Consider the following 22,437-nt stretch of genomic DNA (forward strand, 5'->3'; position numbering starts at 1 on the left):
TTTTTGCACTGTATACTAGATGTACATTAGAATCAGGATTTAAATCCATGCAAGACATATTGATAATATTTTTTGTTTTGAATTTCACTGACCCATAGCCCTGCAGTGGCTGATAATGGTCTTTAGGCCACCCCATAGATCTCTGGAAATTTGGATTGTTGTGTTGTATTAGTGTGGAGTGTTTATATGTTATCAGGAGGGGACCAGTCATTGGTTGTCAGCTCTCCATGTAGTGTATCCAAGCATCATATTTATGTTATATTTGGTCCAACAGTATAATGCTGATGGAGGGACACTCATTCCCAGAAGGTGTTCAGGAAGGCCACAGTGTAGAAAACAAACCCATAGTTCTTCCGCTAGAAAACCTCAAGAAACGGCTGGCATCCATTCCTCTGGAGAAGCATTATCCTCTTGTCACCCAAGGGTATGTCACTGGGATTGATAATAAAGACCATTAAATAGTACTAGGTTATTGACTGCATGGTAACATGCAGTCAGCGAGGGACTACATTGAAAGCATTGAAAGCTGGCAAGGAACGTAGGTTATATGGTTGTCACATGATGTATGACAAAAGGAGTAGTTATAGTGGAATAACTAGTGAGATTGTTTAATGTGTACCTAAGGGAAGGAATCATTCCAGTGGATTGGAGGAATGCATCCATAGCTCCACAGTTTAAAGGGAAAGGGGACAAATATGAATGTTGTAGTTTGAGAGGGATCAATCTGTTAATTGTAGTTGGTAAGATATATGGGAGGGTGTCAGTTGAAAACAATAGGAAAAGAATGGAAGGACTGGGGAAGAGCAGTGTAAGTAGGATTTTGTGGGTCTGGAGAAGGCATCTGACAGAGAGAAAAGCATTCTGTGAGGTATTGTGGATATTTTGGGTAGGAGGATGTCTGTTGAGTGCAGTCAAATTTATTTGTGAATAGTACAGCTTGTGTGATGGTAAGGAAAGGAGAGAGGAAGTGGTTTGTGGTAAAGCTGGGGCTATGCCAAGTATGTGTAATGTCATCATGTTGTTTAACATATATGGATGGAGTGGTTAGGGAGCTAAATGCAAGGGTGCAGACACCATAACTTTAGGGTAACAACTCTCTTCATTGATAAGTATGATGTATGATATGTGAGAATAACTTACTTGAGCTGATGAGCTGAGATGGGAGGGGTGGAGGGGTTGGTGGAAAGGAGTGAAATGGGTAGAAATAGGTACATGCCTCTGATTAGGCTACCTCCCTTGTAAGGGGGAAAAAGCTCTTGGTATATAGATGGATAGAGAATATTTGTTATGCAGATGCATTGAATGGGAAAGAAGAGGATGTGTAATACTAATAGAGGCTGTTTATGAATAGAGGGAGAGTACAGCAACTGGGTACCATTTTGTCCTTATCAGTTCAGATATCTAGTCAGTTACATATAGCAAGAATCAGGGTTGTGCTGTCAACATTTTTATTTGTAATTTTTTCTTCAAAGCACATTTGCTAGGCATAGGAGAGTTAAATCCTATTATCCATCTAAATTTAGTTTTCCTTTGCAGTGAACTAATTGCAGATGAATTAGAAATGAGCAATTTGCCACTTGTAATTCGAGAACGGGATGTTGAGTACCAATTTCACCGCCTTCTTGTCTTTGAAAGACTCTTAAAGGTATGAATAAAAGCTTTGTGAATTTTTGAGGCAGCTTCTTTGCATACTATGTTTTACTTATTTCAGGCTGTATCCCATTATATTGTCATATGTTCACTTCTTGATTAACATACTTGAGGCTCAAAATTTCTTTATTCCCTCTATCCAGTTCTCTACTTAGTAATTTTAGTCTTGGCTATAAATACCATCACTGTTCCTCTGCATTTTTATGGAACTGAGGAACTGTCACCATAATTAAAGGATCAGAACTGCAACTTATACTCCTGTCATTAGACCATAAAAGTTGATGCATGGCTACTTTCTGATCAGGCCTACCCATTCCAAAGCGAGGCACTGCTGAGAGAGGCCCGGAAGGACACCCCACCTTTCTATCGTGCTCTAGTATGGGCATCACTTCTACATGTGGATGGCAATGTGGCTGAGAGATTTGAGGAAATCGACAAAGAAACGCCAACGCTTACAGACAGACAGGTATAGTTACTTCAAGACTTTAAAAGTATGATACTTACAATGAATTTCTTTATCTCTATACCAAAGCCTTCTTATCCCATATAAGACAGTTTTCCAAGTCAAAAGGCACATACCCACTCCCATCCATCACCTTAAAATACTGCTACCGAGTTTTCCCACTTGGAATTGTAAAAGATGGCTGAAATGGGATGGAGTGATGGGACTAGGTGTCCTGGTCTCTGTAATCTTATTCCAACAATAAGTTAAGGAATTTCTTTGTACATACATATATCAAAGGCTTTTTTTCCCCCCTTACAAGGGAGGTAGCCAAAGTCAAAGGCATAAATCCATTCCCACCTACATACTCCACTTCCATTCACCACTCCTCCCTTCCTCTTTTCTTGACTCCTCCTGGAGCCATTAATTATGTTTGGATGTGACACAGAGGTATACCTTTTGATCACAGTGCAATAATGTACAGATTCTATTCTTACTCCCACTGGTTTTATTCTCCAAATGCAAAGACATACATACATACATACATATACCAAGGCTTTTTCCCCCTTACAAGGGAGGTAGCCAAAAAGGGAAAGGCATAAAATCATTCCCACCCATTCCATCCCTGAATACACTCCACACCCCTCCACCCTCCCTCTTATCTGAGCACCTCTCTACAGTCAAGCTCCTAGATATAATGAATATTTGTAATCAATATTTATGTGACAAAACAGCAACTCAAGCCAGAATGTTGAAAGCCTTGAAGTCATACATTTTGAATCAGAGTTTGTCCATAGAGAATATATAAAAAAAATTCTTGTTCAGAAAGAAAAGGGAAATATTGATTCTTTTTTTCTTTCAGATTGAAGTGGATATTCCTCGCTGCCATCAGTATGATGAGCTGCTCTCCTCTCCACAAGGCCACAACAAATTCACACGAGTGCTGAAGGCTTGGGTAGTATCTCATCCACATTTGGTGTACTGGCAGGGGCTTGACTCCCTCTGTGCACCCTTCCTCTATTTAAATTTCAACAATGAAGGTAAAATAGGTTTGAAAGGAAGGTTAATCATTTATGATGTACCTTCCATATTATATACATTGTTACATAGTGAGGGCACCAGTAAGATGCATTAGTTGTAACCTGTTATCAGACAATAGAGATTTTACCGATTCATTTTCTGATGCTCTCTTAATTTGTATTATAGTATAATTGTGGGGGCTGACCTTTACCTGGCAAAGGAAAATGCTCATTTTTATTTAACCCAAAGTATGGTTGTTGAGTAATTTAGGTTACTAGTGTGGGGAGGTGAGAGGGTAAATAGATAATAGTTGATGGTCGTGCTAGAGAGTCAGTGAGTGGCAGCTGTAAGGGAAGACTGCCTTACATCCCCAAGTTCCAATAAGATCATTTGTGCCTAGCCGTCCCACAGAATGGGTAACAACTGAAAAATGGGAGGGGAAATAAGAACATAAGAATGGAGACTACATTCTTTGGCATTAACCTCTTGAATACGATGATACCTATGTATATGTCATGAGTTGCAAGTGGGGTATACGAGGATGCCAGCATCAGCTTCCTGATTATATTTATTTTGTAGTTGTAGCTGACCCCTGTATTCTGTGAACAGGCTTGATCATGTTTTCTGTGACATTATATTTATTCAAGGTGAAAGAGAACAAGTATAACAGCAGTAACTTTATATTTTGTAATGCATGTATTGTGATGCATCATTGTACATCAAGCAACCTGATGTCCGGATGAATATTTGACTTGTATTTAACCCATTCCAACTCCGATGACAAGAAGTCTTGTCATTTGGTCAAATAAAACAAAAAATCATAATAAAAACAACAAAATGTTTGATGATCAAACAGCACCAGAAAAAATATGAACGTCATCAGTCCTCCTTGAGGAGGACTGATGACGTCATAATTTTCTGGTGCTGTTTGATCATCAAACATTTTGTTGTTTTTATTATGATTTTTTGTTTTATTTGACCAAATGACAAGACATCTTGTCATCGGAGTTTGAATGGGTTAAGAGGTAAGGAGGGTGGAGGGGAGTGGAATATATAGGAAATGGAATGGGTGGGAGTGTTTTCTATGCCTTTTTCTTTTTGGCTACCCCCCATGTAAGGGGGAAAAAGCCTTTGGTATATGTATGTATAATATATGTATTTAAGAGGTAAAATCTAACTAATATCTAATTATTTTTGTGGCTGTCACAATATTCCTGTGATTGTTAGTATTGTGGTGGTGAGAGGAATTCTGTGTGGTTAAGTGGATCACTAGTACTGGCAAGATATTTTAAGAGTTTATTTTTCCAAACCAGCCATGACCAGCTGCTCAAGAGGTTAATGCCCACTGCCTCAAGCATAGGCCTGGGCATAGGGTATGGGTATGGCACACATTCTGGCACCCTGTTGCCAGGTGGGATAAAGAACATAAAAGTAATATAACATAAGGGAAACACTTATATATAAAAGAGGAACCTGCATGCAAAATGATTAGAGGTAACATTATACAAAATATGTGAATACCTATGGAATACAGATATGGCACCAGTGCAGGATGGAGTGCGTATATGGGAACTGCGTAGGTCTAATGACGTTCGTAAACTACCACATAGAACTTTTACATAATGACTATGTAGACTACATACATAAAACAATTAGTATATAGGGATTAAATACTACATATACTATATAGGGAATAATTACTACTTATACTATAAAGAGAAGAATGACTACAGTATAAATTAATTACAGTATTATACAAGTACTTATGTATGATGTAATAATAAATTATTACATACAGCCATCACAATGATTGTTGGTTCTTCATCCAGTTGTGAGTCATATGCTTACACAGATTTTCTTGATATCCAAATCTCCTTGTCCTCTCTTTCCAGCCCTTGCATATGATTGCCTCTCAAAGTTCATTGACAAATACTTGCACAAGTTCTTCCTCAAAGACAACTCAGCAGTAATTCAGGAATACTTGGCCAAGTTTTCCCACCTGATAGCCTTCCATGACCCAGAGCTCTTCAACCACTTGGATGAGATTGCATTCCTTCCAGAGCTGTATGCCATTCCATGGTTCCTTACTATGTATACACGTGAGTATTTGATTTGTAGGTACTATTTTTGTGTCATGTTTATACAGCTTGTCCTTATTGTATATGAATGTATATATGTATGCATTGCTGCAATGATAATAGCTGTTGCCTCAATGAATGGGCCTGAGGTCCATTGTTAGCTGCTGTAGGGCTGAGTTTCTAGTCATTGAAATGCAAGGCAATAAATTGTTATTTCATGCAGTGGAGTGTATTACGGATGGAATGGGTGGGAATGGTTTTTATGCCTTTCTTTTTTTGCTACCTCCCTTGTAAGGGGGAAAAAAGCCTTTGGTATACGTATGTATGTATGTAATATTCATGTTGAATACATGATTTAATTTTTTTACTTTTATGTTTTATGTATAGTTCCTCTTTACAAGGGAAAAGGGGACAAGTGTGAATGTAGTAGTTTCAGAGGGATTAGCTTGTTAAGTGTAGTTGGGAAGGCTTATGGGAGGATCTTGATTGAGAGGATTAGGAGAGGAACAGAAGGAGTAATTGGTGAGGTACAGTGTGGATTTAGGACAGGTAGAGGTTGTGTAGATCAGATTTTTGTGGTAAGACAGATATGTGAGAAAGCTATAGGAAAGGGGAAGGATGTTTTTTGGGCTTTTATGGATCTGGAAAAGGCTTATGATAGGGTAGACAGAAAGGCACTGTGGGAGGTTATGCAGATATACGGGATAGGAGGAAAGCTTCTGGGAGCTGTCAAGAGTTTTTATGAGAGTAGTAGAGCTTGTGTCAGGATTAGAAATGGAGAGAGTGAGTGGTTTGAGGTAAAGGTGGGACTTCGTCAAGGATGCGTTATGTCGCCCTGGCTGTTCAACTTATACATGGATGGGGTAGTGCGAGAGGTAAATGCAAGGGTAGTGGGTCAGGGATTGGAGATGGTTAAAGAAAATGGAGAAAAGTGGGAGGTGAGCCAGCTGTTGTTTGCAGACGACACTGCGCTTGTGGCAGGATCGGAGGAGGGATTGAGGAAGTTGGTGGCAGAGTTTGGGAGAGTATGTGATAGAAGAAAGCTAAAGATAAATGTGGGTGATGAGATGTACAAGGGGTGAAAGTGGCAGTAGACTGGAAGTGAGCATTAAGGGAGAGCGACTGGAGGAAGTGGATAGTTTTAGATATTTGGGTGCAAATGTGGCAGGAAAAGGTGGAGTGAAGGTGGAGGTAGAATGTAGATTGAGAGAAGCGAGTAAATGCCTTGGTGGATTAAAGAGTGTAATGAGGAATAGACATTTAGGAATGGATGCTAAGAGGAGACTGTATGAAGGAGTGATTGTGCCAACAGCACTGTATGGGGCAGAAACATGGAACATAAGAGAAGAAGAGAGAAGGAGTTTGAATGTGTTTGAGATGAGGTGTCTGAGAAGTATGATGGGGGTTACTAGGCTAGAGGAGGAGAACAGGGGTGGAAAAGGAGCTGGGAGATAGGGTTGATGAAAGAATATTAGGATGGTTTGGACACATGGAAAGAATGAGTGAAGAAAGACTAGTAAAAGAGGTATGGAAGGCAGATGTGGAGGGAGTGAAGATGAGGGGACGTCCTAGGATGAGGTGGATGGATGGGGTGAAGGGGGCTTTGGGGAAGAGGGGAATGTCTGTTGAGGAAGGACGGGAGAGGACAGAAGACGGGTGAATGGAGAATGGTTGTATATGGATGATGTTGTGATTGCATGAGGTGGAATGGGGGGTGAGGTAGTATGTGTGAGCAAATTTTGACGCAGCCCGAAGGGATTTCTTCCCGTCTTCTCCTTTTATGCAATGGAGGGACAGAGAGGGGGGGGTCGCCAATTTAATGAAGCGGCCTTGCTGTGGATGTGCTGTGTCTTGCAACACTGCTTCTGACCCAGGGCAGTGGACAAGGTGCAGGGATGACCCGTCATCCAGGAGGTGCTAAGATAAGAGGGAGGGTGGAGGGGTGTGGAGTGTATTCAGGGATGGAATGGGTAGAAATGATTTTATGCCTTTTCCTTTTTGGCTACCTCCCTTGTAAGGGGGAAAAAGCCTTGGTATATGTATATGTAATATTTTATGTTTTATACCCCATCTGGGGTATTGGCTGCATGTTATTGTGGTTAAGTAGCATGCAGCTGATACTTTACAGTCTATATGGGGTGTCCCTATGGACCATTGCCACACATCATTTTGTCTGTGATAGAGGAAATCTCTGTCCATAGAGAAATGATGATACTTTATTATACTGTGGCTGTCCCTCTGTTAAGCTGCCCCCCCCAACCTCTTCTTACTGTCCTGTATCATTTCTGTGAATATTCATTTCCTTTTTTTGTGTAACCCTGTGGTGGAGGAAAAGAATACTGCCACCAAGTCTTCCCATTTGAGTTGTATGAGGCAACAAAAAACAAGATGGGGATAGGACTAGGCAACCAAGGATGAGATGGATGGATGGGGTAAAGTGGGCATTGGGGAAGAGGGAAATGTCTGTTGAGGGAGGGAGAAGACAGAAGGTGGTGAATGGAGAATGGTTGTGTATGGATGATGCTGTGATGTATGGAAGGGAAGGGGTGGTAAATTGGGTGTGAGGGAGTATGTGTGAAAAATAATTTGACGCAGCCTGAAGGGACTTCTCCCCGTCTTCTCTTTTTCTGCATGAGGGGATGGAGAGAGGGGGTTGCCAATTTAATGAAGTGGCCTTGCTGTGGATGTGTTGTCTTGCAATACTGCTTCTGACCCAGGGCAGTGGGCGAAATGTGGGGATGATCCATCATCCAGGAGGTGCCAAGATAAGAGGGAGGGAGGAGGGTGAATGGGAGTGGAGTATGTGGGGATAGAACAGGTGGGAGTGGATTTTATGTCTTTGTTTTTTGGCTACCTCCCTTGTAAGGGGGAAAAAGCCTTTTGTATATGTATAGAGAAAACAAATCAGATTATTTTCATTGCAGATGTGTTTCCACTACATAAGATCTTTCTGCTATGGGACACACTTCTCCTAGGTGGTGCCTCCCTTCCTTTGTGTGTGGGTGTGGCTCTCCTGCGACAACTCAGGGACAGGCTCCTCCAGTTTGGCTTCAATGAATGCATCCTTCTTTTCTCTGACATGCCAGGTAGGTGACCATTCGTGAGGAGGGTGTGCTGAACACCCAGATGGACAAATAAGAAAACCATCAAAAGAGGAAATTAATTCTTTTGAGTCATTGGCCATCCAACCCCATTATGTGTCCCAAACCCTCATGTTTGCCATGCATGGCATCCCAGCAGGACTTGGAGATAGGAATTCGGGAGGATGAGTGATGACCCAGTACTGTAGTTAACTGAAATCCCCTCCCCTCCATCTATGTATACTTTTGCTTGTCTCTCTTCTTAGACACTATGTTCACCATCAGCAACTCCCTTTCTAAACACATCTCTGACATATCTCCACCCACTATAGTTCTTATCCAACACCTTGTACCTTCCTACTACTTCCATAATGGTTTGGCTCCTTCTCTAGCATTGAGAACCCCAATCTATATTCACATTCCTCCCAACACTTTTCTGTACAGTCATTTTATTGTTCAAAAACCTTCCCTCTCCTCTTAAATCTTCTTACTACCATGACTGTATGCACTCAAAAACCCATATCTCCCATTCCAATTTCACTTTTGCTTGCATTATCGTGGAAGACTAATGAAAATTATAATGGGGTGATGGTTAGTTAGTTGAGATCCTGTGGAGTCTTGCCTTCCCCTCAACTGAGTAAATTTGTTATCATATTTCTCAACACATATCTATCAATGACTTTAGAGGGGGTGCAGAGAAGTGTGATTGGGCGGTGCGATGTTGGGATTGTTGGGTCTTTGTTCGGTTTTGGAATGGTGATTATTTTACCATGCTTCCAGATGTCGGGTATAGTGTTGTGTGAATAGCTGTAGTTTGCAATGTTTGTGAGTGCGTGTATACCTTGTGGTCCAATGTGTTTTAGGTGGATGTTGCTTATGTTATCAGGGCCACAGGCAGATGAGTGCTTGAGACTATGCATTATGAGTTTTGTCTGACTGTCTATGAAGGGTGTATAGTCTGAGTCTGTGGGAAAGTCTTTCTTACGTCGAATGGTGTGTCGGTCGTCAGGGTGAGATGTAAGATGGCTCGTCTGTGCAAAATGACGTATGAGTGCGTTTGCTTGTTGTCTGTTTGAGGGTAGATTATCTGTTGTTGTGATTATTGCTGCGTGAGAGCGTGTAGTGTTAGTGTTGGATAGTGTGATGCTGTTGAGTGTTTTGTACAATTTGCTGGTGTTTGTTTTGTGATCAAGTGTATTGATAAAGTTTTGCCAATTTTGTGTTTTTTGTTCATGTATTTTATTGGCAATCACAGTGTTTAGTGTTTGTATTTGGTCTGCTATGTTTTGAGGGATAGGTGTGGGGGTATCGTGTTTAAGTGTGTCACGTTGTCTGATGAGGCCTTGGATTTCTGGTGTGAAGTTGGGGTTGTGTGATTTTCTGTTGCCTCTAGGGATGTATCTCTTGTCTGCGTTTTGTATGATTGTATTAAAAGCGTGCACAGCATTGTTTATGTTTGTGATTGGTGTACTGTTAAGTGTTTCAAAATGTTGTTCTGTCTCTTCATTAAAGGCTTCCCAGTTAGCTCTCTTGTAATTGGTGTAAGTGTGTCTGTGGCCAGCTGGGGTGCATCTTGTTTTGGTGGTGATGATGATTGGAAGGTGGTCAGAACCAAGGGCTCCGACCACTCTCCATGATGTTGTTGGGGTTAGGCAGGGGGAGCAAAAGGTGATATCAGGAGAGGAGGGAGTGTAGAGGGCTTGGTATGGGATATGTGTATGATTATGCGTGTTGTTCATGATAGTCAATGAGTCGAATTGAGTCTGTATATCAAGCCCTCTGTCTGTGTCAGGGTTGTCGACAAACCAGGCAGACGACTTGGCGTTGAAGTCACCACCCATGATCAGGTTGGGGATTGAGGTTAGTTGGCTGAGTTGAGGTCTGAAGGTGGTTTGGAACTGTGGGGGATGATTGGGGGGGAATGTACATGTTAACTATTGTTAGTGTTGAATTGTTGCCTGTGCGGATACGAATGGATTGGGTTTCTGTTGTGTTATCTGTGGTAGGGAGGAGAATTTTGGTTGTGGCACTTGTGTCCACAAAACAGATGGAATGGTGGATCAGGGTGATGAGTCCACCGCCATTGCCGTCAGTCCGGTCTTGTCTGATGGTGGTGTAATTATGAAATGATGGTGTTTTGTGTGAGTGTCTTAATTTTGTTTCTTGTAGAATTGCAATGTGTATGTTGTGTTGTTTAAGAAAGTGTTCAAGTTCATGTTTTTTAGTGTTAATACCGTCAATGTTGTGTTGTAATATGTTGATGTTGTGTGTTTTGTATGTGTTGTATGTTGCCGTTTGGGGTTGAGGTTGGGGTGGTAGTGGGGAAGGTGTAGGATCTGGGTCAGAGGGGGGGAAAGGAGAGATCGGGGACAAAGGAAGGGGAGTACTAATCGGGGGTAAGGGCAAAGGGAAATTGGGAGTGGGTAAGGGTGTTGGCTGTGGTTGGGGAGGTGGGAGTGGGGTTACTGGAGGGCAGGTAGAACATGTCCAAGTGTTTGTGTATTGGTTTGTGTTAGCAAGTGTTGTACAAGTGAGGTGGGCCCAGTTTTTGCACATATTGCACTGAACTGAGCCCTTTGTCTGTCTGCTCGAAGTAATGGGTTTAGAGCATGTTGGGCATGTGTATTTTGTGGTGGGCCCAGGATTGCTCTCTACATCTCCGGCTAAAAGTAGAAGAAGAGGGGTGATCGCCGGAAAATGACCCCTCAGTGCAGAAAAAACGTAACATTGTGTGTTGGAAAAAAAAGGATTGTGGTACTCCCCCAGGTAGGCGTAGCTCCTCCTTGGGGATCGGTGCCATCTGCGTAGAGCTGATGGCCAGGGGTAGTTGCTGCTGATTGGCCCCCAACTCTTGGGGTTGGGGGGTGGTCCCACGACGTAGACGTTGCAGCTCCAGGACCTTATATACAAACAATGCATACGCTCAGTGATGAATTATGCGAGTCCTGCATGGGCTCCTAATCTCAGTGAGACACACCACAACACCCTTCAAATCATACAAAACAAAGCCCTAAAAACAATTACAGGCTGCACAAATACATCACCTACAGACCATTTACACCATGAAACAAAAGTCCTCAAAGTCAAGGACCACCTCGACATGAGAGGCACACAAACACTTGCTGCAGCCACCACAAACACATCACACCCGCTACACTACATAGCAGAACACCCACACACACCAAGAAACATTAAAACTACACCCATAGACCTTTATTACACACAGATACTCTCTTCTCTTCCTCCACAACCACCAAATACCAGCCTCCGGAAACATATTCATAATCATATCACTCACCGCTCCATTAACACACTGAAAGACAACACACTGCTGCATGCCAGACCCCCTGATATCCACCCTTCTGAATCCTCTCTCCCACGTAAGGACAGAGTCCACTTGGCCAGACTGCGATGCGGTCACCACCCAGCACTTCTAAGCTACCAGAAGAGGCTGGACGACCGTGTTGTGAACAGCTGCCCAGGATGTAACACTTCACCCCATACCATACAACACATAATGGAAGACTGCATTATACACAATCATGCACGCAAACAACACAACATACACTCTATAAAGGATTTGTGGGAAAACCCAGTTTCGGCTGTGGCCTTCCTTGGGGAGACGGGACTGCTCGGACAGACAGTCTAGGGAACGACAACAACAACAACAACACATATCTATCTATATACCAAGGGTTTTTTCCCTCTTATAATAGAGGTAGCCAAGTCAAAAGGCAAGCACTCACTCCCACCCACCATCCTCCCCTCCCACTTATCTTAGCTCATCATGGATAATGGGTCATCCCTGTATCCTGCCCATTGCCCTGGGTCAGAAGCAATGAAGCAGGACACAGCACATCCACAACATGGCCACTTCACTTAACCTCTTACATACAATGAAGCCTATCTTGGCGTCATGAGGCACGAGTGGGTATACGAAGATGCCGGTGTCAGCGTCTTGATTATATTCATTTTGTAGTTGTAGCTTTATCATGTTTTCCGTGTTTATTATTAAAGGGAGAAGATAGGGGATAGGGATGAGAGGAGAATGGTTGTAAGTGAAGTGCCCCAGCTGTGGATGTACTTTGTCTTGCTGCATTGCTTCAGACCTGGGCAGTGGGCAGGAGACAGGGATGACCTGTCACCCATGAGGAGCTAAGATTAGAAGGAAACAAGGGTGGTGGATGGGAGTGGAATAGGTGGGAGTGGGTGCATGCCTTCACTGGCTATCTCTCTCATAAGGGAGAAGAAGCCCTTGGTATAAAGATAGGATACAATGAAAAGAGAGCAATAGCTGTACCAACTTATTTATGAGAGTGAGGTTTGGGTGATCAATGTAAAAGAAATAAGTTGTGTTAAAGCAGATAAAATGAGGTACTTTAGAGCTATGTATGGGATAATATGTGAGTACAGAGTGATAAAAGGGGGAGGGCTACCTGCCTTATAAGGGGGAAGAAGCCTGTTGACAGAATGATGAAAGTTCGTGAAAGCAGGATGGGTACTTGTAGGAATAGGAGAGAAAGTAAAACAGACCAGATTTGATTTAGTCATTATGAGAATGGATGAGAGTAGATGTACTTAAAGGATTCATTATAAGGTTTTCTATAGGTGTAACATTGTTCTCTAAATATTAAAGGGAAACCAGAAGACTTGCTAATCTAAAATTTTATTTTTTTAGTTGGTCTATAAGAAGTCACATGACCATTCTTCATGCTTGACAGATATTGCCATGGAGAAAGTGGTAAAGGAATCCGTCACTATCTTCCAGTCGATGCCAGCCTCCATTACTTTTCGACAGCACGAAAGGCCTTCAAATGACTTAAGTGCTAAGGCCACTAGTTTCTATGCTGATCCAAATAAAGACTTGGTAAGTTGTTGACCCTCGAGTGTTGGATATTGATATCGAAATAAACACCACATTAGGATGGAGCCTTTAATAGTACAATGTTGTACAATGTTAGTACTTGTCACAGCTTTTTCAAGTATATAGTTGTAATACACATGACAGATTAAATAAGAAGAACTGGGGGAATGGGGGAGGAGGGATCACTGAAGGCTCTGTCCTCACATGGTGTTTATTTCAATAGACTTATCGGCAGCTGCCACTTTCATCCATATTGATATCACCCATGCCTTGTTTAATTATTTACTTGGTTTTGATAAGATAAAATGGAAACAGTGGGTATGGGATGGGTGGGGGTTGGGTGTGTGCCCTAGCTGGCCATCTTCCTTAAAAAGGGGAAGAAGCCTTTTGGTATATAGATAGACTGGTGCTACACAAGATACCAGCAAGTGGCAGCATTTCAGACCTAGAAAGCAAACCATATACATGTCCCAAAACACAAAACCAATAAACTACTAGCATGCATCCATTTAATGAAACACATAATGGGCCCCTCACATACATAACACTAGCCAACACAAACCATTACACAGGAAGAGTTTGGTAGTCTATCTATATACCTGTTTGCATATTGCAAGGTGGCAACAGTGAAATGCTTGTAGGATGATTTCTGTATTTTTTAATTGATGGCATGTATAAGGAGAGTGCGTGACATGCACAGGAAGGCTAATGGGTATTTGTCAGCATAGGTTGTCGACAGGACGGAGACATTCCCAAACAGTTATGCTCACAACTCTGCCTAGCAGCTCCACTTTCTGGGCGCAGTTACATGGGTGTGACATCAGCATATTTCTGAATGTCTGCACTACCCATGTTCCATCTTAATCCTATTAAGCACCAGTGGCAACATTTTCACCCTGTGTAGCAAAAGACATGCCCCTTTGGAGCCCACGTTGGCAGATACCAATTAGACTCCTTATGCTCATAATGCGCCCTCATGTACACATAACCTACCAATTAGTAAATGCATAAATTGTCCCACCTTGATTTCACTGCTACCCACAATGCAACATGCAAACATATACCAATTTTATGGAATGAGTTCAGATGTATAAAGTTATGACCACATGAATAGCTGTGTTTATGAGAGAGCAGCTTGTTACCCATTTGTAGAAAACTTACTGTTCCTTCTTTGCTGTGGTCAGGTAATGACACCTGTTGCTCTGACACAACTCAAAAATGAAAAGTGTGCAAGAATTTCTGGAGCTGATGTCCTAGAACTCCTAGCACACAGATGCAACAAGACTGGACGTGGTGTAGTTTTGGTGGTTGATGTACGTTCACCAGACGAGTTCCAGAAGGGAAGTCTGCCCAAAGCTATCAACCTTCCTGGTGAATCTTCTATCACCCCTGAAGGTGAAGTAGTGGCTTCAGCACAAAAGGACATCTTGAGTAACTACAAGAGCAAGATCATTGTCATCATGGGCTCCAAGAGTAATCAGGCTGTTGTTGTGAAGGTATAGTACTTCAGTTTCCACTGTTGAATGGTAGGTTACACAAAAGTATGTGGCAGTAGGGAGTAGTTTAGTATTGCTTGAACTTGTGCAATTCAGTGATTTTGATATGTACCATTTAGTACGGAGAATCAGCTGCCTTGCAACATTGAGGAAGTTTTGCATCAGGTAACCAGGGCTAAAACAACTAAGGTCTAGTAGGATAAATTATATTAGAATATACATTTTCATTTATAAACTTGTTGAAATATTGTATTTGGCTTGTATATATGATATATTGGTCAGCTATTATTGTTTTTAAACCTTCATAAATATGGTCATGAATCTGTCAGTTTGAAAGGGAAACTTACCAATGCATATCAAGTTTAGATTATGCACAAGTTTAGAAAAATTACTGGATATTGTGATTGGGGTATTGGCTGCATGCTATTGTGGCAAAGTAGCATGCAGTTGATACTTTAGGGTCTATATGGGGCGCCCCTACGGACTAGAGCCACATATAATTTTGTCTATGATAGAGGAAAACTCTGTTCATAGAGAAATGATGACACTTTTATACTATGACTGTCCCTCTGTTATGCTGTCCCCCAACCCCTTGTTGCTGTCCTGTACCATTTCTCTGAGTATTCATTTTCTGTTTTTGCCGACCCTGTGGTGGGGGAAGAGAATGCTACCACCAAGTTTTCCCACTTGAGTCGTAAAAGGCGACAAAAAAGGGACGGGGGATGGGATTAGGAGTCCTACTACCTGTAGCCCCGAAAGGGGACATTCCTAAAAACAAAAGAAAAGGCATAAGAGGGTCTGGGAGTTTTCCAACCAGTACCCTAAGGTTTGGGTCTTTTAATGTGCGTGGATGTGGTACAGATGAGAGTAAGAGGGAAGAGATTGGCAGTATGTTTGTGAGAAGAAAGATGGATGTGCTGGCTTTGAGTGAAACTAAAATGAAAGGAAAGGGCAACTGTGAGTTTGGGAGTGTAGCTGGGAGGTACTCAGGAGTGAAGAGGGGACGAGGGAGAGAAGGGGTGGCTATACTAGTAAGTGAAGAGATAAGTAAGCGTGTAGTGGAGTGGAAGGAGGTTTCATCAAGGTTGATGTGGATGAAGGTGAAGCTGGGAAGGGAGATGTGGGTTTTTGTAAGTGCGTATGGACCTGGTAGTGAGAAGAGCATAGAGGAAAGGGAGGCTTTTTGGGTAGATATAAATGAGTGTATAGAGGGATTAGGGAGAAATGTCAATGTAGTTGTATTGGGAGACCTTAATGCTAGGGTAGGAAATGAACCGATAGACGGAGTCATTGAGAAGTATGGAGTTCCCGGTAAAAATCGTATTGGAGAAATGATGGTGGAGATGTGTCTTGAAAGAGAGTTGATGATAGCTAATACAGTATTTAAGAAAGTCAAGCATAAGTACACATGGGAGAGAGTGGTGGATGGAAGGGTGGCAGATAGAGCGTTAATGGACTATATAGTGGTGACCAGGAGTATGGTAGGAAGAGTTAAGGATGTACATGTTCTAAGGGGAGAGAGTGGGGGAATATCAGATCATTTTCTGGTGGAAGGTAAAATGAGAGTGGAGAATAGGTGGAGAAAGAGGAAAAGGACAGAAGGTAGGGAGGTACTTAGAGTGAACTGCTTAAATGAGGAAAAAAAGGAGAGTGAGTTTAAGAAGAAACTGAAGGAGGAGTGGGAGGGAGTAAAGGATAGAGTAGAACTAGGAGTGGAGGAGGAATGGGGATGGTTCAAGGAGGGAGTCATAAGGTGTACAAAGATGGTGTGTGGAACAAGGAGGGCGGGAGGAAAAAGAAGGAAGGGTAGTGAGTGGTGGGATGAGGAAGCAAAGAAATGTGTAGAAGAAAAGAAGCAGGCATTCATAGATTGGCTGCAAATTAGGACGAGGGAATCATATGAGAGGTACGAAGTAAAGAGAAAGGAAGGTAAGCATGAGATAAAGGAAGCAAAGAGGAGAGCAGATGTGAAATGGGGTAAGAGTATGACAGAAAATTTTGAAAGCAATAAAAAGATGTTCTGGAAGGAAATTAAAAGAGAAAAAGGAGGCGAATCAAGTAGAGAGGAAAAGGTAAAAGGTGCAGATGGAGAGATGATAATGGAAGAGAAGGCAGTGAGAGGAAGGTGGGCAGAGTATTTTAGGGAGTTGCTAAATGTGAAGGAGGATAGGGAGGGAAAGGTAGTTGCAGTGGGAAGCGCTAAGAAAATGAGTGTGATGAGTGAGGAAAATGGAGGAGAAATAGGGAAGGATGAAGTGAAAGCAGCTGTTAAGATGATGAGAGCAGGTAAGGCACCTGGTCTGGATGGATACCATGCAGAATGTCTGAAGAAAGGAGGTACAGTGATGGTGGACTGGCTGGTGAGGTTGTTTAATGTTTGAGAGAGGGTAGAGTGCTGGAGGACTGCCTGTATAGTTCTGCTTTACAAGGGAAAGGGGGACAAGTGTGAGTGTAGTAGTTTCAGAGGGATCAGCTTGTTGAGTGTAGTTGGGAAGGCGTACGGGAGGGTCTTGATTGAGAGGATTAGGAGAAGAACAGGGAGTAATTGGTGAGGAACAGTGCGGGTTGTGTAGATCAGATCTTTGTGGTAAGATAGATATGTGAGAAAGCTATAGGAAAAGGTAAGGATGTTTTCTGGGCTTTTATGGATCTGGAAAAGGCTTATGACATGGTAGATAGTCTTCGCAAGCATGTTGCAAGGGCGGCAGTGAAACAAGTTGTGTGGTTCGTGGGTTTATTGATCGGTAGGTTATGCGTACAGAGGGGGCACGTCATGTGCCCATGGAATCTAAAGAGCAACTGCCCGTGGGCGAAGGCATTGGGCGCCGTAGGCGCGCATACATACAGGGGGCTTTGTATGAAGTATGAAAGGGGTCCTTGTAGTGGGAGGCGTCTGCGAGTCGGGCACGCAGTACACCACCATTTCACTAGTTCACATTAGTCCTATGCCCAGTACACTATACTACACCTCACCCCCCCCCCACCGCGCTTGCAGAGGCGACGCGGGGGGGTCCGCGCGCGAGGGGAGGGGCGCGGCGGTGGCGGAGGCGTCGGGGGGCGGTGCCACCGGACGGAGGTGGCTCCGATTGCGCCACCAGATTGGACCACTCGGTAGGCGAAGTTCGTAGTCCCTGGACCTGCCACGGCCCATGATCACGCCGACCTTGTCCCACCGAAGGGACGTGCGGTCCTGAATCCGCACGTGCTGGCCGACGGCCAGGGCAGGGAGGGGCCGGGCGTGCTCGTCGTATCGCCGGGTCGTCTGGGCGGCGTGGGCCGCGGCCTTGCGATCGCATTCTTCTGAGCGAGCCTGCCATTCGGGCGAGAAGGATTTCGGGTGGGCCGGGACGCATGTCCGGAGGGACCGCCCGAAGAGGACCTGGGCAGGTGAGCGGCCGGCCAAGAACGGGGTGTTCCGTAGTTCGAGGAGACCGCGGTCGAACTCCTCGCAGTCGATGTTGCCGTTGGGCGCGGTCTTGAGGATGAGGTGTTTAGCTGCCTTGACTGCAGCTTCGGCGTGTCCATTAGACTGGGGGTAGTTCGGGGAGGTGACCGAATGGTGGACGCCCCAGCGTTCCGTGAAACGGTTGAACTCAGCGCTGGTAAATGGAGGGCCACCATCGGTGCGAAGGCGGAGGGGAACGCCAACCTCCCGGAAGTAGCAGCAGAACTTCCGGATGACTCTGGTGGCCGTCGTGTCCTGACCGCAGGGCACGATGACTGACCAACCCGAGAGTCTGTCCGCTATAACCAAGAACGACTTTCCTGCGACGTTAAAGAAGTCGGCAGACACGGATTCGAAGGGCCGTGTGGGGCGGTCGTCGCACAGCAGGGGTTCTTGCTGTTGGCTGGGGCGAAGCACCTGACACGGTTCGCAGGCTTCTACCGTGCTCTTGATGTCGGAGTCAATGCCGGGCCAGAAGACGGTTTGTCGAGCCCGGCGCTTGGTGGCTTCCGTGCCACGGTGGCTATCGTGGAGGCGAGCCAGTGTACGCTTCCGTAGAGCGGCGGGGACCACAATACGCTGGCCGTAGAGCACCAGATCCCCGTCGGCGGAGAGGGCGTCGCGGAGCTTCCAATACGGGAGGACGGAGCTGGGTAGGGCGAGGCGATTGGATGGGAACCCGGAGGACACGCAGGTAAGCAGGTGACCGTAGGCAGGGTCCGCTTGTGCCGCGGCCCGGAGTTCCTGGAGTGCCCTGTCGGCGTCGGGCGACGGGCCGTCCTCGCGGGCGCTAGCGCTGCTGGCGACAACGCTCCTGACATGCGCGGCGTCCTTGTCGCAGTCGGTCTCGTCCTCCGGCGTGGGGTGGGAGACCGGGGCTCGTGAGAGGGCGTCGGGTATGCAGAGCTGCTTCCCTGCGCACCATTTCGCCGTGAAGACGAAGGGCGAGAGCCTCTCATTGAGCCGCTGTAGGCGGGTGTTCTCGACGGCGTCGAGGGTGTATGAGTTGAGGATCGGGATGAGCGGACGATGGTCCGTCATCAACGTGAAGTGGGGCACTCCAAACAGGTACAGTTTGCATTTGGATGTGGCCCACGTGACAGCAAGCATTTCCAGTTCAATCGTGGCGTAGCGGGTTTCGGCGTCCGTCAAGAACCGCGAGCCACATTGGACGAGACGCAGGTGTCCCTGGCCGTGATCCTGGAGGAGGGCGTACCCGATGTCGTTAAGGCGCGAGGCATCTGTCTGCAGTACCACCGGCAAGGCGGGGTCGAAGGGCGCCAGCACGGGCGGTGACGACAGAGCTCGCTTGACGTCGGCGAAAGCCTTGTCGTGATCCGGGGTCCAGGTGAATGAGCGCTTAGGACTCAACAGAGGCCGTAGGGGTTGAGCCGCTGCCGTTATGGCCGGGGTGAAGTCGGCCAGCTGGTTCACCAAGCCCATGAATGAGCTGAGGTCGGTCAGGCTGGCGGGCGTGGGAAAGTCCCGTATGGCCCTGACCTTGTCCTTGTCGGCGGAGAGGCGGTAGCCACAGAAGCTGACACTGGGGGCGGCGACTGTGAATTTCTCCTTGTTAAGGGTGATGCCGTGATCGCGGCATCTGGTAAGCATGTGGTGGATCCTCCGGAAGTGGGAGGGGAGGTCGTCGTCGAACAGAAGTACGTCATCCACCACCTTAACGCAGTTGGCCACGCCTTGCAGAGCCGCGTCTCCCCGGAGGCAGTAGGCGTCGCCGGTGGCTGCGAAGCCCATCGGTCCCCGGCAGTGCTTGTACCGCCCATACGGAGTGATGAACGTGGTCAGATGCTGGTCCTCTTCTGCGAGGTCTATCTGCCAGTAACCGTGGAGGGCGTCCGCCGTCGTGAAGAACCTCGCGGAGGGGGTGACGCTGCGGACCGCGGCAAACGGCGTGGGCGAGGGGTGCGTGGGGCGCGTTACCTGAGAGTTGAGTTTCGTCAGGTCGACCGTGATGCGTACGCCCTTATTCTTGGCCACAAGGACCATTGGGTGGCACCATTCCGAAGGTTCGTCGCCGACAGGTGCGATGATACCTTGTTGCACCATCGAGTCAAGTTCTTCCTTCACTTGATCCCGGAACGCGAACGGTATCGGCCTGGGCGTGTGGATGGCGAAGGGCACCGCGTCGGCCATCAGGTGGATTCGCCTAGGGGTTTGGAGCGGAGGTCATCCTTGGAGACCAGCACGTCGTTGAATTCCCGTAGGAAGTAGTCGCGGGCGGCGGCTGGCGAGCTGTCAGGGGGAAGTGTTAGCGCGGTGCACCTGTTTGCGTACGTCACTTCGAGGATAGGCTTCGGGAAGTCGGGCGGGATTATAGCCAACTCCCGACAGTGGCCGAAAGAGAGGAGCGGGGTTTTGACCCCTTTGTGAACCCTTATGTCGGCGGTGCAGCTCCTGTCGCCGAGCGTCAGAGTGGCCTGGAAGCGTCCCACGGCGGGGGGCATCCTGGATCCGTCGGCCATGTACGTCGGCGCTGAGGTTGGCGGCTGCAAGCTAGCCTTAGATATCCCCATTTCGCCCAGGTGCCGTGCACCTATCACTGTGACGTCCGTGCCCGTGTCCGGCAGCATAAGCAAGCTCGAGGACACGTTCCCGAAGCGTATGCGAATGCTGACAGGTGTCGGGGAGCGGCCGGAGCCGTCGGACGACTTGCAATATTTCTCCCGATGACCCTTCGTGCCGCAGACACGGCATCGGGCGTTCCTGGCGGGGCATTGGTGGGTGTGAGGGCGGTGTCCCTTGGTTCCGCAATTGGGGCAGGTGTCGCCAGGTCGCGAGGAGGGTGCGGGAGGCGGTTGAGGTGGGGATGCGCGCGCCGGGTGTTGAGCACTTTTATATGCCGAGACGGCGCGCACCTGCGGGTTGTCCTGGCGGCCCGAGACTGTCTCCCTTGCCGACTCGTGCGAGCGGCAGTGGGTCACTACCTCCTGCAGTGTCGCAGTTGTGGGGAGGGAGCTGATGCGCTGTGCGAGATCCTCGTCCCGGACGCCCATGAATACGATCGTTTTCATCTGGGCCTCCGCCTACGGCACACAGGTCGAACTCTCGGGCCTTGTCCTTGACACGGCCGTAGAAGTCATCAAAGGGCTCGTCGTACTCTTGCCTGCATCGGAACAGGTCACGGCGGCGGAGGGCCTCGGCTCGCGAGTCTCGGAGGTGGGATTGCAGCCGGTCGAGCACCCCGTCGGCCGAGAGTGGGGTGTCGTGGGGGATGTCCAACGAGTTCCGCAGAAGCGCCTGTACATCGAGGGATAAGCACGATCTGAGCTGGATAAGCTGGATGTCGTGCGGCATCCTATTGACGCCAGTCATGGCGGCGTAGTCGGCCCAGCCGCGGCGCCACGACAGGAACGACTGGAATTGGGCGTCGGCCTGCAACGGTGGCGGGCGTGGAACCGTCAGGTTGCCCGGCGGCATGGGGGCGGGCGGCGTTCCGGCGTCAGGAGGGGCCGGCGGAGGGCCCGACGGAGGGGGCGGCGCGCGGGCGACGAGTGTCAGGAGTTGTTGAAGGGTCTCCGCCATTTGGTCCATCCTCGCGCGGTCTTCCCTCCGCCCTCGTGCCACCGCCACGCTCGCCGCTAGGCGTTGCACGGCGTCGTCGCTGTCGTCCCGCGGAAGCATCACATTTGGCGTGAGCGCGGGCGGGGCGTGTAATTCGACGTCACTGTCTTGTGACGTGGGTGAATCGCTCCTTTGTGCCATGGGCCGGGTTTGCGGGTGCGGTCTGCGCGAGTCAGCTGGGGCGTGGTGTGACGTAATTGCTCTCACTAAGTGGGTCACGGTCGCGTCGAGGGAGGGGGCGCTGTATCCAAGGGGTTGGAATGAAGGACCCCTTTGTTCGATCCTCCACGGGTCCGCCGAAGTGCGTCGTGCGATAGAGTTCCACTGCTGAACTGAACTGCACGATACTGCACAGTTCGACGTGCACACTATTGCAGGGTTCCTGCAACGCCACGTTCACGTTAGCACCACCGGATCGCTAATTGTCACGTATTGGCACTCGTTCACTTGTACGCCGCCGATTACCGAACCGCACCGAATCACACTTGTGTTCCACCGCTGCAAAGTTGCTTGCAATTGCAAGATCCTACTCACTGCGTCATCTTCGCAAGCATGTTGCAAGGGCGGCAGTGAAACAAGTTGTGTGGTTCGTGGGTTTATTGATCGGTAGGTTATGCGTACAGAGGGGGCACGTCATGTGCCCATGGAATCTAAAGAGCAACTGCCCGTGGGCGAAGGCATTGGGCGCCGTAGGCGCGCATACATACAGGGGGCTTTGTATGAAGTATGAAAGGGGTCCTTGTAGTGGGAGGCGTCTGTGAGTCGGGCACGCAGTACACCACC

At 46.9% G+C, this 22,437-nt stretch overlaps 1 protein-coding gene across 3 annotated transcripts in view; it reads left to right on the forward strand.

The window, feature by feature from the left end:
* LOC143040031 (TBC domain-containing protein kinase-like protein) overlaps positions 1-22,437 on the forward strand; it is a 48,527-nt gene that overhangs the window by 16,630 nt on the left and 9,460 nt on the right. For all 3 annotated transcript variants that reach the window (XM_076210576.1, XM_076210577.1, XM_076210578.1), the window contains exons 9-16: positions 275-424; positions 1,537-1,645; positions 1,955-2,116; positions 2,955-3,132; positions 5,005-5,211; positions 8,115-8,276; positions 12,992-13,137; positions 14,319-14,630. In XM_076210576.1, the coding sequence (XP_076066691.1) occupies positions 275-424; positions 1,537-1,645; positions 1,955-2,116; positions 2,955-3,132; positions 5,005-5,211; positions 8,115-8,276; positions 12,992-13,137; positions 14,319-14,630 (1,426 nt within the window). The remainder of the gene's footprint in view (positions 1-274; positions 425-1,536; positions 1,646-1,954; positions 2,117-2,954; positions 3,133-5,004; positions 5,212-8,114; positions 8,277-12,991; positions 13,138-14,318; positions 14,631-22,437) is intronic.

The sequence above is a fragment of the Oratosquilla oratoria genome, chromosome 27 (assembly GCF_046742065.1).
Source record: "Oratosquilla oratoria isolate Oo_2021 chromosome 27, ASM4674206v1, whole genome shotgun sequence".
Taxonomy (NCBI): Eukaryota; Metazoa; Arthropoda; class Malacostraca; order Stomatopoda; family Squillidae; genus Oratosquilla; species Oratosquilla oratoria.